The 14738-nt window shown below is 40.4% G+C and overlaps 1 protein-coding gene across 3 annotated transcripts in view; it reads left to right on the top strand.

The window, feature by feature from the left end:
• The window catches only part of fip1l1a (FIP1 like 1a (S. cerevisiae)), a 30142-nt gene that overhangs the window by 10736 nt on the left and 4668 nt on the right, over positions 1-14738 (top strand). For all 3 annotated transcript variants that reach the window (XM_026946856.3, XM_053242190.1, XM_053242191.1), the window contains exons 11-13: positions 4862-4888; positions 5002-5050; positions 12725-12783. In XM_026946856.3, coding sequence (XP_026802657.3) covers positions 4862-4888; positions 5002-5050; positions 12725-12783 — 135 coding nt within the window. The remainder of the gene's footprint in view (positions 1-4861; positions 4889-5001; positions 5051-12724; positions 12784-14738) is intronic.

Below are 14738 nucleotides of genomic sequence, written 5' to 3' on the forward strand. Positions count from 1 at the left end.
GGTGCTCCTGGCCCTTCATCTTCAAAGCCTTGTTGAATATCATGCCCAGCCAAATCCTGCAGCCCCCTTCCGACCCGCACAGCCAGTCTCGCCCCTATCCGCCCCTCAGAATGCCCTCTCCATCCTCCTAATGCTACCAAAATATCAAACATCCGTGCCAAACCCTGCTTTTGAAGTGCAGCCTTTTAAGATTGACTGGAGATGTAACCTTCCTCTGTCTTTAAATCAAACCCCTCCACGTAACCCCAGAACTGAAACTCGCACTCACACACATGTGCCGGCCTGTCCCGCGTTTCCTTTTGTGAAGTGGATGTGCAATGTTGGGCTAAAAATAGCAGTGTGTTGCAGGAGAAAGTGCCACGCCAGCAGAACTGTGTGAAAATGTGCTGAATGACCCAGCTAGAGAGAAAGAGAGTTGGAGAGAGAGAGAGAGTGAGATCGGGTTTAGTGGAAATATCTGCAGCTGGGAAAGAAAGGAATAGGAGGAAAGGTGTGGAAGTGATACAAGAGTGATCCTAAACACATGCTGAATTTTGTTCACAAGCAAAAGCCATGACCACAATTCTAATGATAGACTGCTTCCACTAACCATTTTGTCAATGCTTAAAAAGTTAGAAAGGAAATGCTTAGTAACAAAAATGTGAAATTATTGATATAAATGCAACATCAGTACCTAGATAATGTGGTAAATTATCTGAGAGGAGTTGCAGTGATTCAGTCTCGCAAGGCTGTCAACTTGCAGAGGAGTGGAACATGGTTCAAGGTTTACACTTAAAAGTTTCATTTTTTTTCCATTAACTTCTTAAAGAGGATGGAGCCTGCTGGTTTTCATCAGAAATCTTGCCAAAGATGTCCGATTATTCATTCAGTGCTGTTCTCAAAAATCCATGATTAAATCAGAGCCATTGCAACTGTAGCACAGCAGTGACAACACCTTTCTCTGAGAAGGATCTCGGGCCAAGATGGTGCTGGAATGATGTGGTCAGTGAATTAAATCTAAGGATGTCGCAGACTTTTAAGCCTTATGAGGCTGAACTTTAAAAACAGGAGAGCAGGGCTGATATTCAGCCTCATGATGGCACTTTTTTATTGGTTCTCAATCTGTAGACAGCAATGTCGTATGCAGTCAGCCTACTGAGGTTCTTTCAGTATTAAAATAGAATGTAAATGTGAATGTTTCAAGAGGCTTAGATCTGAAAGATTTCCTTGCATTCAGTTCGAACTTGATTTAGAGATGAGTATTGGTACTAGGCATGCATTTATAGCAAAGCATGTATAAGGTTTCGCTCTAATACCACACTCATTTACTTGTACACCTATACCAACATCAGTGCCACAGGATAATACAGTATCTGACGTAAGACTAGTGTACGTTGCCATGCTAATGAACAGACGGAACAAAATGACAGCAATCTGGACGTTTCACGATTAATGATGGCGATCAAACCAAAGCAGACTGTATTCTGTGAAAATATCAAGAGGAGGAACATCTTTCTGCAATTCAACTAACCTGATAGTTAAAGTCTTAAAGTCTTTTAACAGTATCTTCAATAGTGAGTGCAAGGACGGCCGATCCGAACGTGGTCAATACAAATGAGTGCAAGGTGCCGTGAATTGCGCGCATACAAAGGTATTTGCGAGTGTGGAGTAGTGAAGTGAGCATACAGAGAAACTGTCGGACGTGTGTGTGTGTGTGTGAGGCAGAGAGAGAGCACTTGAGACAAGTGTGTTGCCTTTTCCGTCGCTCGCCACCGTATACAGTCCTTTCATTAATTTTAAATGACCATGCTCACTTATACTGTGCAAGTCAGCCGCCCTCACACTCTCTATGCTGTTTAAATGCCATAATATCGTAAACATAAAACTCAGCACGAGGAGCTCGTTGCTGGCAGCACACAGCAGCAACCAACATAAAGAGAGCTAAATAAAAAGTTCCTTGATGCCCCTTGCTTAATACCAAGTAGGTTACCCGTTTCAGTATTGCAGTCATGTACTCGGTCTGAAAAAAAAGGTATTGATGTATCCCTACACAATACATCTGTTTAGTTAAATTTGATTACAAAATATTCTGACAGTTGAATTTCAGCCAATAGAATTTCAGAGTTATGTTTTCAAACCAGTTAATATTCACTGTTTTAAGCGTGCTGCAACAAGTTATCACAATTACACAATAACAAGGTTGAATACGTCTACCACGCAAATCTGTTCCTTTTTGTTTAATTCTGTGTAAAACGTAAGCCACAGGTGCTGGGACTAAAGAGAGCACAGAACAGTTTGATGATTTTTCCTATGGTCTAACATGTGTAATTAAACTAATCAGTTGATAATGAGTATGTGCAGAACTTGTAGAGCAGGAAACCATTCTGAAATTTCACCATACAATTTGAGAACAAACTTTTATATAGACCAAGACTAAAGATATTCAGTCTCAGTTTTCCAAACTCTTACAACAATTGATTAGAGACCGATTTATTCCAGCTTTATTTCACTGTATGAGAATTCCAGTGGGTCAAAAGTTTACATACAATCAGTTGACTGTCTCTTTAAACAGTCTGGAAGACTCCAGAAATTGATGTAATGAAGCTTCTGATTGGACAATTGTCATAATTAGAAATTAATGGGAGCGCCTGTGCCTGTAAAATGGCCTACCTTTAAAGACCATGCCTTTTTGCCTTTGATATCATGGGAAAATCCAAGCAACCCAGCCAAGACTTCAGAGAAAAAAAAAATCTGGTTCCTCCTTAGGAGAAATTTCCAAACATCTGAAGTTACCAACAGTTGTATATAAATATAAAACTTTTGGCACCACTCAGACATTGCAATGTTCAGGAAAGAGGCACAAATTAAAAAAAAGCCAGACCAAAGTTTGCAGTTAATTACCAGCCTTTTGGAGGAGTGTTGCTGGTCAAAAGAAAGAAAAATGTAACTATTTGGCCATAATGATCAGTGCTATGTATGGAGGAAAAAGGGTGAGGCTTTTACTCTGAAGAACACCATCCCAGCTGTGAAGCATGGGGGTGGCAGCATCATGTTGTGTGGTGTTTTGCTGGAAAAAGATCTGGTGCACATCAGAAAATAGATAAAAATCATGAGGAAGGAGGACTGTCTAGAAATATTGAAGCAACACCTCAAGACATCAGGCAGAAAACTTGGTCACAAGCAGAACAGTGATCCAAAGCACACCTCCAAAGTTGTAACAAAATGGCTTAAAGACAATGAAGTGAAAATAATGGAGTGAACATCACAAAACTTTGACCAGAATCCCATAGAAAACTTCTGGACTGAACTGAAAAAGCATGTCTGAGCAAGAAGAACTAAAAACCTGACTGAGTTACACCAGTTATATATTACTTTTCACAATATCTATAGCTTTTCTGCCAGTGTTTGTCGAATCGGTTTTGATTTCTGTACTTACGTAATGGTGCTATATGTACTGTACTAACTAAGGAACGTTTGGATACGTCGCAATCCATAACAGTTATTTATTGGTTTCAACTTTTTCAGCACTTTTCTGAAAGGGTTATATAAAACGTTTTTGTTATACAGCTGCTATTTGTCAGAGACATAACCTTTAACCATCGCATGAGGTTAACCTTTTTGCCTCGTATAAGATTTCTCACTCACTAGCTCCTTTAGCTCTTAATCTTTTTAGACTCCGTCTGCAAGTACTCAGGTTTATAAACGGGCCAACATTTCAGTCACTCTTAATGATGACAAGAAAAGAGGGAAAGGATAAAAGGTGGAGCGAGGTGAAAGGGAAATAGGAAAAAGAAAGACAGACATGCAATCACAATCAACCTAGTCCATTAGCTTTCTTATATGCTGCCAAAAATGTCACCGCATACAACCCATCACATCCTGGTTTTACACACACACACACACACTCACACTTGGGTACACACAATTACACGCAGACGCAAACTCAACCTGAATGTTGCTTGTTGTTTTGACAGTTTGTGTATCTACTTAAGTTAAAAAAAAAAAAAAAAAAAAAAAGCTTAAGGACATTGTAGGAATGATTGTAATATGATTTGCAGATTATGATGTTAATTTTTGTGAGGCATGTGCACATTTTCACTCATTTTTCAAGTTGATGCTTGGTGGAACACCTGCATTCAGATTTCTAAAAGAGATGGATTGTATTTCAGAAAGAAATGATGAAGGTTTTGTGTGTGTGTGTGTGTGTGTTTGAAGCCTGGTTATTTATTTCACTCTGGGTGAAGGACAGCAGGACAGCAATGTGACTCTTTCTTTCTCAGACATATTTTTCTTTCAGTGTTTTTTTTCCCCCTCTATGTTGCATGGTCATGTTGAAAACTTTCTTTCTGAGCTTGACTCTCATCAGGGGGCTGTGCAGAAAAACAAGGACCCATGCTGCCCAGATGTGTGTGTGTTTGTGTGTGTGTGTGTGTGTGTGTGTGTGTGTGTGTGAATTAGGAGTTGACTTTGTAAGGGCCCATTTGGTGTTTAGGACCATATCAGGTCAGTAAAGGTTACAAACTGGGTGATCTGCTGAACCCACTGGAATTGGAATAAATGTTTAAACCTGGAAGAGGTCACGGTCGGTTGGATACACACACACACACACACACACACACACAAACACATACTCACTGTCCTAGTCTGTCTGCCCCATTTCATGGTTTAACTGTCCTTCTCTAACAAGCCTATTCCTTAGAAAAAAATGCATTGATCAAGTTAAAGACAAAGCGCGTCATGATCTGAGAAGTGATGAGTCTATACAGCTTTTATTTCTCTGTTTTCTACGTGTAATTGTGTGTGTAGAGTGCGTTAATGTGAGGTTTAGGAAGAGAATAACAGAGACTGGGTGTGTGACTCTGTGTTTGTGCTCTTGTCACAGGACCGTCTATGAGTGTCCCACCACCTGGTAAGCTTTTATTTCTCTTTTTATGGTATTATACACTGTTGTGACCTACAGTGATTTGCATGACTCTGTGTGTGTGTGTGTGTGTGTGTGTGTGTGTGTGTGTGTGCACTTAGGTTTTCCACTCCCTCCTGAAGTTCCTTCTCCTCCCTTTACATCAGGCAGGTAAGTGTACAGCTTTTTTTCTTCTTGTTTTTTTTAAATAGAATGTGCTGCATGTGTGTGCATGTGTGTGCATGTGTGTGCATGTGTGTGCATGTGTGTGCATGTGCGTGTCCATCTAGGTGTATTAAACACCTTAGACCATGACACCTTTTGTAGCAGACCACCCAATTTCTAAGTGAACAAAAGTATAGGAACAGATAGGCTTAAAGTAAATAACAATTAATATTTAGTTGCGTATCCCTTGCTTGCAATAACTGCATCAAGCTGGCGGCCCACTGACATCACCAAACTGTTGCGTTCTTCTTTTCTGATGCTTTTCCAGACCTGTACTGGCAGCTTCTTTTAGTTGTCTGTTTTGGGGGGTTTTTCCCTTCAGTCTCCTCTTCAGGAGGTGAAATGCTGCTCAGTTGGGTTAAGGTCTGGTGATTAACTTGGCGAGTCTAAAACCTTCCACTTTTAACCTGATGAACTCATTTGTTGTGTTAGCTGTGTGTTTTGGGTCATTGTCTTGCTGCATGATGAAGTTCCTCCCAGTTAGATTGGATGCATTTCTCTGTAAATTGGAAGACAGATTGTTTCTGTAGACTTAAGACTTCTTAGACTTAAGATTAGTGAGCTCTTTCCAGAAGCAGCCATGCAAGCCCAAGCCATGACACTACCTCCACCGTGCTTGACCGATGAGCTCGTATGTTTTTGATCATGAGCAGATCCTTTCTTCTCCACACTTTGACCTTTCCATCACTTTAGTAGAGGTTAATCTTGGTTCCAGAGCTTTTGTGGCTCATCTCTGTATTTCTTTGTGAATTCCAGTCTGGCCTTCTCATTCTTACTGCTGATGACTGGTTTGCATCTTGTGATATGGCCTCTGTATTTTTCGAACGGTGCGTTGTGATGCCTTCACCCCTGCCATGTGGAGGTTGTTGGTGATGTCACTGACTATCGTTTTTGGGTTTTTCTTCACAGCTCTTACAATGTTTCTGTCATCAACTTCTGTTGTTTCCTTGGCCGACCTTTTACATGTCTGGTTGTTAGTAAGCCAGTGGTTTCTTTCTTTTCCAGGACATTCCAAATTGTTTTACTGGCTATGCCTAATGCTTGTGCAATGGCTATGATTGATTTTTCCCTCTTTTCTCTGCTTCAAAATGTTGGTTTATCCTTTTTAACAACAAATAGTTAGTAGAAATTCAAAGCTATTAATTGTTTAAACAGTCAGTCTAATAGGGCACACCTGGCCAACAAGAAACATCTGCAAGTCACATTTACCAATATTTGATCAATTGAAAATGGGTGGGTTCAAACAAAAGGTGCCATGTTCTAAGGAATGAAAGGAAAGGAAATAAAAGCTGAAATTCTGATCTATTGTCTCATATTCACCATTTGATCTCAAACCCAAATGTCTTCAGTGTATAGCAAAAAACAAAAGAACTGGCCTTGCCATTCCAATAATATTTGAGGGGACTGTATGTTTTCCAGCAAACTGTATAGTTTATATAGATTTATGTCTGCATCCTGATTGATCTAAAGCAAAAACTTGTATATACAGTATAACTCATTTAAAAGTAAGAAGTGCTTTTTGTTTACTGTGAGCAACCTTGTAGATTTGATGTCACTTCCTGAACTCGGAGTTGAGGAGATCATCCCGAGTTCCCAAGTAGGAATTTCAGGTTGAGAGAGCGTATTGTTTGTTTGATTTTTCCTGATCAGAGGTCGGGAATTATGAGGTGTGTGTGTGTGTGTGTATGTGTGTGTGTGTGGGTGCGTGCGCAGGAACAGGGGCAGGAGACACAGGAGAGCGAGCAAACAGAACAAAGACAGTACATCTATTTGCGTCTATTCGCCTGTCAGCAGGAGCTCGCACAGGCAAGATATCTAGACAGGGAAAGAGTGAGACACTGAGACAGAAAGAAAAGCAGAGAGAGAAAATGAAAACAGAATAAAATGACAAAGTGACAGTGACAGCAGGTGACAGTTGTGTGTAATTGCCCCTGACAGGAGTGATTGATGGGTTATACAGCAGTAATCACTGACCTTGTGGAATAGTGAAGCTGAACTCAAGCATCTTTTTTCTCTCTCCTTTTTTGCAATGCTCGTATTTAGGGCAGTTTTGTTTCTTTTTTAGTGACTGAGGATTTGAGACATTATAGTTAATCAGAGCTTATGCAGTCTCTGTAGTCTCATATTGTATCATGCCAATTTACAGAATTTATGGGTCAGACGAATAAACAAATGATCTCTAACACAGAGCTATTAATCGGATTCCACTCGAGCCATAAGTTCAGAAAAAAGTGGGTAAGTGTTCAAGGGGCACAGAAGTGTTTTACAGTGGGTTGCACTGCAGAAAATGGCATCTTAGTGAAGTGGAAATATCCTGAATATAGTCAAAGGTATGTACTAAATGTACTTCTCCTATTATAAGGAGACAATAAACCAAATATAGGATTATTAAACCTATTTCAAGACATTGTTTACTCATTTGAAGCGTGAAATTACTAAAAGCATCATAAACCAGGCTGATATTTGATTTAAATAATCTCATAATAGGAAATATAAGATACATTAGATATCTTTTATTATCTATTATATAGCTGTTAGAAGTGTCCTTATGAGAACGCTGGTCAGTAGAAATGTGTTTGAAGGTGTGTGTTAGTTTAGTGTGTATGTACACATATCTCCAGAAATAGCAAGCACCATGGCTTATCTTCGATCAGATGAAACTCAGGTGTTAAGCTCCATTCCCGACCGCATTACAGTGAACCGGCCCAAATATGGCAGCAGGAGAAGCAAAACAGGGTGGCTGTGTTTGTGGCCCGAGCCTCCTGTTTATCAGTTTCCAGAACTCGCCACCCCTTTGATTCTTCCTCCCTTCATTCCTTGTCTTGTTGGGATATTTTCTCCTTCATTCACAAGACAGATAGTGGAGTCTGGGCTTGTCTTTCGCCCCCCACATGCGCACACACACATGTATACAGGAGTCGCTTCCTCTCTCAGTTGAGGCTCTTATTTGGAGTTGTTTGTGCACTGATGCAGTCAACAAATCATATGATGCTTTTTAGCGTGAACTGTTAAAGTGCGTATCCCCCATTAACCAAGAATCGTAGTTGAGTACTTATTACCGATAATGTTACGCATCAACGTCTTCATAATCATTTTTCTTTTTACTATTATACTATAGACTAGGCCCAAAACGCTTTATATATATAAAAACTATTGATTGATCTGTGAAAAACTATTGATTGTAATTGTGTTATAAACAACTGGGTGCAGTAATGAAAGTGGACTTGTTTGATTTTGCACCAAGAAAAACATTTTATGTTTGAGTCAGTTCAGGCCACATCTGCAATGATTCTCTGGTTTTATCTCCTTTTTTCCCCTAAATCTTCCTATCTGCTTTCTAGCTCTTTTCTCCATTTCCAGCTCTCTGAATTAACTTTTTTCTCCCGTTCGTTTTTCATTTAAAGAATGGTTCTTCTCACATCCCGTGCACCCTGCCAAGTCCAAACATCCTTTGTGGAGTTTCCGTTAGACTGAGCACTGCCAACCAGAGACTGTATAATTTATGAATCACTTCCTGTCCTAGCATGGCTTCAAAAAAAAAAAAATCCCTCCTTCGGTGTCTTGCTTTTCCTCACTCTCTCTTAAACACACACATATGCTCGTACAAGGACTCGCAGAAACACTACAGGCTGAGAGCATTTGTTGTAAATGCAGAGGGGCCTGAGGATCCCCTGAAGTGAAGGACGAGGCAGTGTGTGTTTGTTTAGTGGGTTGTGGCCCGTTGGGATCCTAGGGTGCTCATAAAGAGAACCTGTGCAGAACCCCTTACACAACTCTCCTATTAGTACTCAAAATCACAACACAGCCCAAATATCTGAACAAAAACACATTCCTTTTAACTTCTTTGGAAATGAGGAGGATCCTATTATATCATTATTTGTGAATATGAACGCTCAGAACTGTCATTGACTTGATTTGTTTTGAGATCAAAATCAGGATCAGCTGGCTCGAGATTTGATGTTCAAAATACCCTCTGGTTTCATAGTACAAGAGAAGGACCAATATCTGCAATATCCGTGGCTGTTTATTGATACTTATACAACAATAGTGAGTAAATTCACACTACATGGATAAAAGATGAGGACAGGGCAATGTGGTGATATAATATTGACACTGAGATGCATGATGTCGCAATGTTCTTTTTGAGATATTACAGATTTCTCACTGTTTTTGCACCAGTTGATTAATTTAAACCTTTTCTGTGTTAAGCAATTCATTTTTGTAAACATAAAATAAGATGATTGATAAACTCCTAGCTTTGAACAAATTTTGAGGAATGTATCACTACTGTTTCGATGCCTTAGCAACCCTAAACACACTATATGACCAAATGTTTGTGGACATCTGACCATCACACCCATATGTGGGCCTTCCTCAAAATACAGGTGCCTATATACCGTCGGGTCCATAAATATTTGGACAGTGACACAATTTTAATAAAATGGACCAAAATGGATTTGAAATGAAGCGATCAAGATGTGACTGAAGTGTAGACTTTCAGCTTTAATTGAAGGAGTTAACAAAAATCTTGCATTAATCATTTAGTAATTATAGCCATTTTTTACAGAGTCCCTCCATTTTTACAGGCTCAAAAGTAATTGGACAATTGACTGATAAGCAGTTCCATGGCCGGGCGTGGCCTGTTTCCTTGTTATTTCATGGCAAATTAAGGAGGATTCCAAGTGTTGAATTTGCCTTTGGTAGCCGTTCAACAGGAATTCTCACTATGTGGTCCAAAGAAATGTCGATTCAAGTGAAGGCGGCCATCATTAGGCTGAAAAAACAAAACAGACCCATCAGAGAGATAGCAGAAACTAAGTTGGTGAAGAAAAAACACTTCACAACATCTAGCCAAGTTCAACGTCACACTCTGGAGTCGGTAGGAGGTAGGTGAGTTGTTGTCAAAGCCTACAATCAAGAGATGCCTTCATGAATGTAAATACAGACGGTTTATCTGAAGATGCAAACTGCTGATAACACTCAAGAACAGAAAGGCCAGATTAGACTTCTCTTTAAAAAAAAAAAAAAAGGCTGCCCTGTTCTGATGCAAGATTAACTTTAACCAGAATGATGGGAAGAGAAGGGTATGGAGAAGGAAAGGAAGGGTTCGTGATCCAAAGCATACCACATTATCTGTCAAACACATGGAGGCAGTGTTATGGCACAGGCAGGTATGGCTGCAGATGGAACTGGGTCACTGGTGTTTATTGATGTGACTGCTGATAGAAGTAGCAGGATGAATTCTGAAGTGTATAGAGCTGTACTTTCTCTTCAGATTCAGTCAAATGACCCTAAACATACTGTGAAAGAAACCCAAGAGCTTCTTAAGGCAAAGAAATGGAATATTCTTCAATGGCCAAGTCAGTCACCTGACCTCAACCCAGTAGAGCATGCTTTTCACTTACTGAAGACAAAACTGAAGGCTGAAAGAACCACAAACAAGCAGCAACTGAAGGCGGCTGCAGTAAAGGCCTGGTAAAGCATCTCCAGGGAGGAAACTCAGCATTTGGTGATGTCCATGGGTTCCAGACTTCAGGCAGTCATCGACTGCAAAGGATTTGCATCCAAGTATTAAAAATAATTCTAATATTTATAATTACGTTAGTTTGTGTAAACATTCCTAAACGGTTAATGCAATCTTTTGTTAAAACTGGAAGAAAAAAAAAAAGCTGAAAATCTACACTTCAATTACGTCTTGATTGCTTCATTTCAAATCCACTGGTGCTGTACAGAGGCAGAATTACAAAAATTGTGTCACTGTCAAAATACTTATGGACCTGACTGTAGGTGTCTATGTATGCTGTAGCATTACAATTTCCCTTCACTGGATCTAAAGGACCTAAACCTGTTCCAACATGGTGATGCCCCTGAATTCCATGAAGACATGGTGTGTGAAGGTTGGAGTGGAAGAACTCGAGTGTCCTGCACAGAGTCCTGACCTCAACCCCACTGAACACCTTTGGGATGAACTGGAACACCGACCGAACCCCAGACCTCCTCACCAACATCAGTGTCTGATCTCACTAATGCTCTTGTAGCTGAATGAACACGAATCCCCACAGACACACTCCAAAATCTAGTGGAAAGCCTTCCCAGAAGAGTGGAGCTTATTATAACAGCAGAAGGGGGGACCAAGTCCATATTAATGCCCATGCTTTTGGAATGGCATGTTCAAAAAGCACATGAGTATGATGGTCAGGTCACGATATACTTTTGGCCATACAATATGTAATTTATTTTGTCATTTATTCTTCAGAAACTGCTTTATTTGGTCGTGGTGGATCTCTGGAACACTTGGCATGAGGCGGGAATACACCCTGGATGGGATGCACCATGTGCACACATGTTTAGTGTAGCCAATCCACCTACCAACATGTTTTTGGGAGTTAGGAAGAAACCCAGAGGAAACCCACATGGACACAGGGAGAACATGCGAAACTCCACACAGTGACTGTATCCCGAGCTTAGGATTAAACATGGGACCCTGAAGCAGTGAGGCGGCAATGCTACTCCACCATGCCGTCCTTATTTTCCTCTAAAATATACAAAGTACAAGGTTATGGAATTTCTGCTTGGGATCATTATGGCGGCGCTGCACAGTGATTAGTTGCATTAACGATGCCGGCTTTAATTAAGGGTGGCCTCAAGGGTGAGAAGAGATGGCAGTTAACATCGATCATCTTCCATGCAGACATATCTCTCCACCCCATTTCCTTCTGTTCCTTTCCTCTCTTTCACCACCGAAAGGACCGCTTAACTGCAGTGAGACAGACATGGGAGAGACAGATTATGAAATTGGCCAGCTTTGAAAGCGGAGAGGGATGGAGGCATGGAAGGAGGGAGGAAGGGGGAGAAGAGGATGCAGAGAAGGAACAGCACAGCAGCATCCTTTCCAGCTCTATTTATAGCAGTGGAGCATTTGGCATCCAAAATAACACCTGTCCGCAAGGAGCCCACTCATGAACAAGTGCGCCCCACACACACACACACACACGCACACGCCATTCACCTTTCACATCCAGGGGAAGCCAGCTTTCAGTCGGAAGAAGGGCAGGTTGCCTAATCCTCTGCATGGACAGCACCATGTCTTCATTGTAATGTTATCTCCTTCACACACACACACACACACACACACCTCTGCCAGGTTATTGAGTGCACACTGCAGCTTGACAGCATGCCAGACACATCAAAAGATTGTGAAATTGAGAGCCAAAACTGTAGCAATGCATTTGATCGCTGAGAAGACGCTTATTTTTTTTGAAAGCCCTCCACTTTACATTTATTTTCTCTTTTTATGCTTCGCTGAGTGTAATGGGCTCCTTTTGTTACACTGCATAAAGGTTGAGGCCAACTGCAAATTACTTGTTTATTTCATATGGCTGGTTATTACATATTACATATTAGATATTACATGGTTATTAATATAAGATGAGCTTAATATGGAATTCCTGTCACAGAAGTTTACTATACTTCTGTAAAAAAGTTTCTCTTTTTTTTGCCAGGTCAAATGTTAAACTAGGAATTTTTAAATAATCCAGAATGTGCTAATGTCGCAGGTTTGTGAATATTTTATTTATTTTCTTTTAATAATTTAGTAACGTATGTGTCATCCTGTTGCAGTGGCCATTCAGGAGGAAGCTATGATAGCTGCTGTGCCCCGTTGTATCCCTTTGCTGCAGGTAGGTGGCACTGTCACCATCAGGAGCTTTCCACACACGCCACTGTTTCACAGTTCCCACATTTCTGTTCAATTACCTCCCATGCACGCAGATCAGGCTGGGTATAAACTAGCAGATTAGAACTTATTACAGCCACCAAAGTTGGGTGTTTGTAATTATTTCTTGATTATTCTGAATTATTGTGAGTTTTAGCTGATAACCAGTTCAATCCTTGGCTTCATTAGAAGGTAATCATTGCTGAGATCATGTTATTAGAGCTGTAGCTTGCTTTAGGGATTGATGGGAAATCAAGAAGTTATGCTGATGGAGTAGTTAGCATTGTTCTTGGCTGTGTGTCCGGGTGCAAAGACGGAAATGTGTAAACATGAGTGTGTGAGAGGTCAAGTCTGAATCTAAGCAATCTTTCCTAGCGGATTTCACAAAAGTCTAGCAAACGGTGGGAAACTGTTCCTTCTGGAGCTTTGTAATTGGAACATCGCACTTCCTGAGCTGTTAGTTATATGTGTGAAAGGAGCTCAGAAACCCAAACACACACACACACACACTCTTAGGGATTACTGCCACACACATAACAACAAACATGCTCTCTTGTGCAGATTGCTCTGTAGTGGTCCTGGCTGGCAGGAGAGGCACTGACTAGAAACTCAGGGGAAGTCAGTGATCCAGATACTGACAGCAGAAATATAAACTAAGCACGTACATATCCACTACACACACACATCATTACAGCACACACACACGCACACACACAAAATAAAGCTGGAGGGCCTCTGTAGAGAAGAATTAAACTGCAAGCATTTACTTTGTGTTTCCGCAGACACACTATTCTGTTACATGGAGATTAAAAAGGACACACTGAATTAGGCATGTGCTGGCAGGTACACAATCTGGCTACCTCTCCTAAACACTAGGACTATGTTTGCAATAATACTCAAATAACAGCCTCGTCCTCTGGCAAAGTGAGGTGTGAAGAACCCCAGGGGTCTACGATGTTTAGCCAGGGGATCTGTGTTTTTTTTTTTTTTTTTTTTTATGCCTCCGCCATCAAGTGAAGCAGGGGTCATGTTTTCAGGTTGTCCATCCATTCATCCATCCATCCGAGTTGAAAAATGTTTGTAGGATTTATATGGCATTGTCACTGTAACCACCAGATGAACTTAGTAGATTCTGGAATTGATCCACACAGGATCAAGGTCACAGCAAGGTCAAATTGCTGAAATAGTTTTTCTTTAGTAGCTTCCTTTAGTTCAGGCATTCAAATTAGTATCTAGACTTGTTGGCATTGAAGGCACCCGGTCAAGTTTTACTTGTTTTTTATGATTTCGCAGTGGAGATTACTATAAACTCGCAGTCGAGACTACTATAAACTATAAAATATTTAGTTATTAGTGTTAGTTCTAACTGATTAGTGACATACATTGAATGGGTTTAAAATGTACGCTTAAATGAGGCTGTTCCTTTTTTGGTCTACAGCTCAGTAACGTAAAAACAAGCATAAATAAATAAATAATTGTTGACTTGACATTTCCTAACAAATATGTATCACAAATCACTTGAACATTTACAAAACCTATTCTGACGGCTCTTTAATATCGACATGAGCGCAGTGAAGAGCCCCAGTAATTGATGGTGGGGAAAAAAACAGACATGTTTCACGTTGGTCCGTTTTGCATTGTTGTAAGACAATTGGATAAAGATTGGAGCCAAGAGAAATGCAGCGATACTGCTCCTCATGATGGATGGAAAATATTCACTATAGCCCCAGTGTCTCTCTGAAATGTGCCTATAGCTAAAAACACTGTATTGAAAAGACTTGTCTAGGTATTTCATTTGTGCTCATCATTTCTCTTTCCAATTTGGATTCCAGCCGATGGCATGAATTTATTAGTAGTCGTTTTGGCAGTGAGGAGCCATGTTATCTTACAGCTAAGAAATCAGACTCCATAAAACACACT

The sequence above is a fragment of the Pangasianodon hypophthalmus genome, chromosome 19 (assembly GCF_027358585.1).
Source record: "Pangasianodon hypophthalmus isolate fPanHyp1 chromosome 19, fPanHyp1.pri, whole genome shotgun sequence".
Classification (NCBI taxonomy): Eukaryota; Metazoa; Chordata; class Actinopteri; order Siluriformes; family Pangasiidae; genus Pangasianodon; species Pangasianodon hypophthalmus.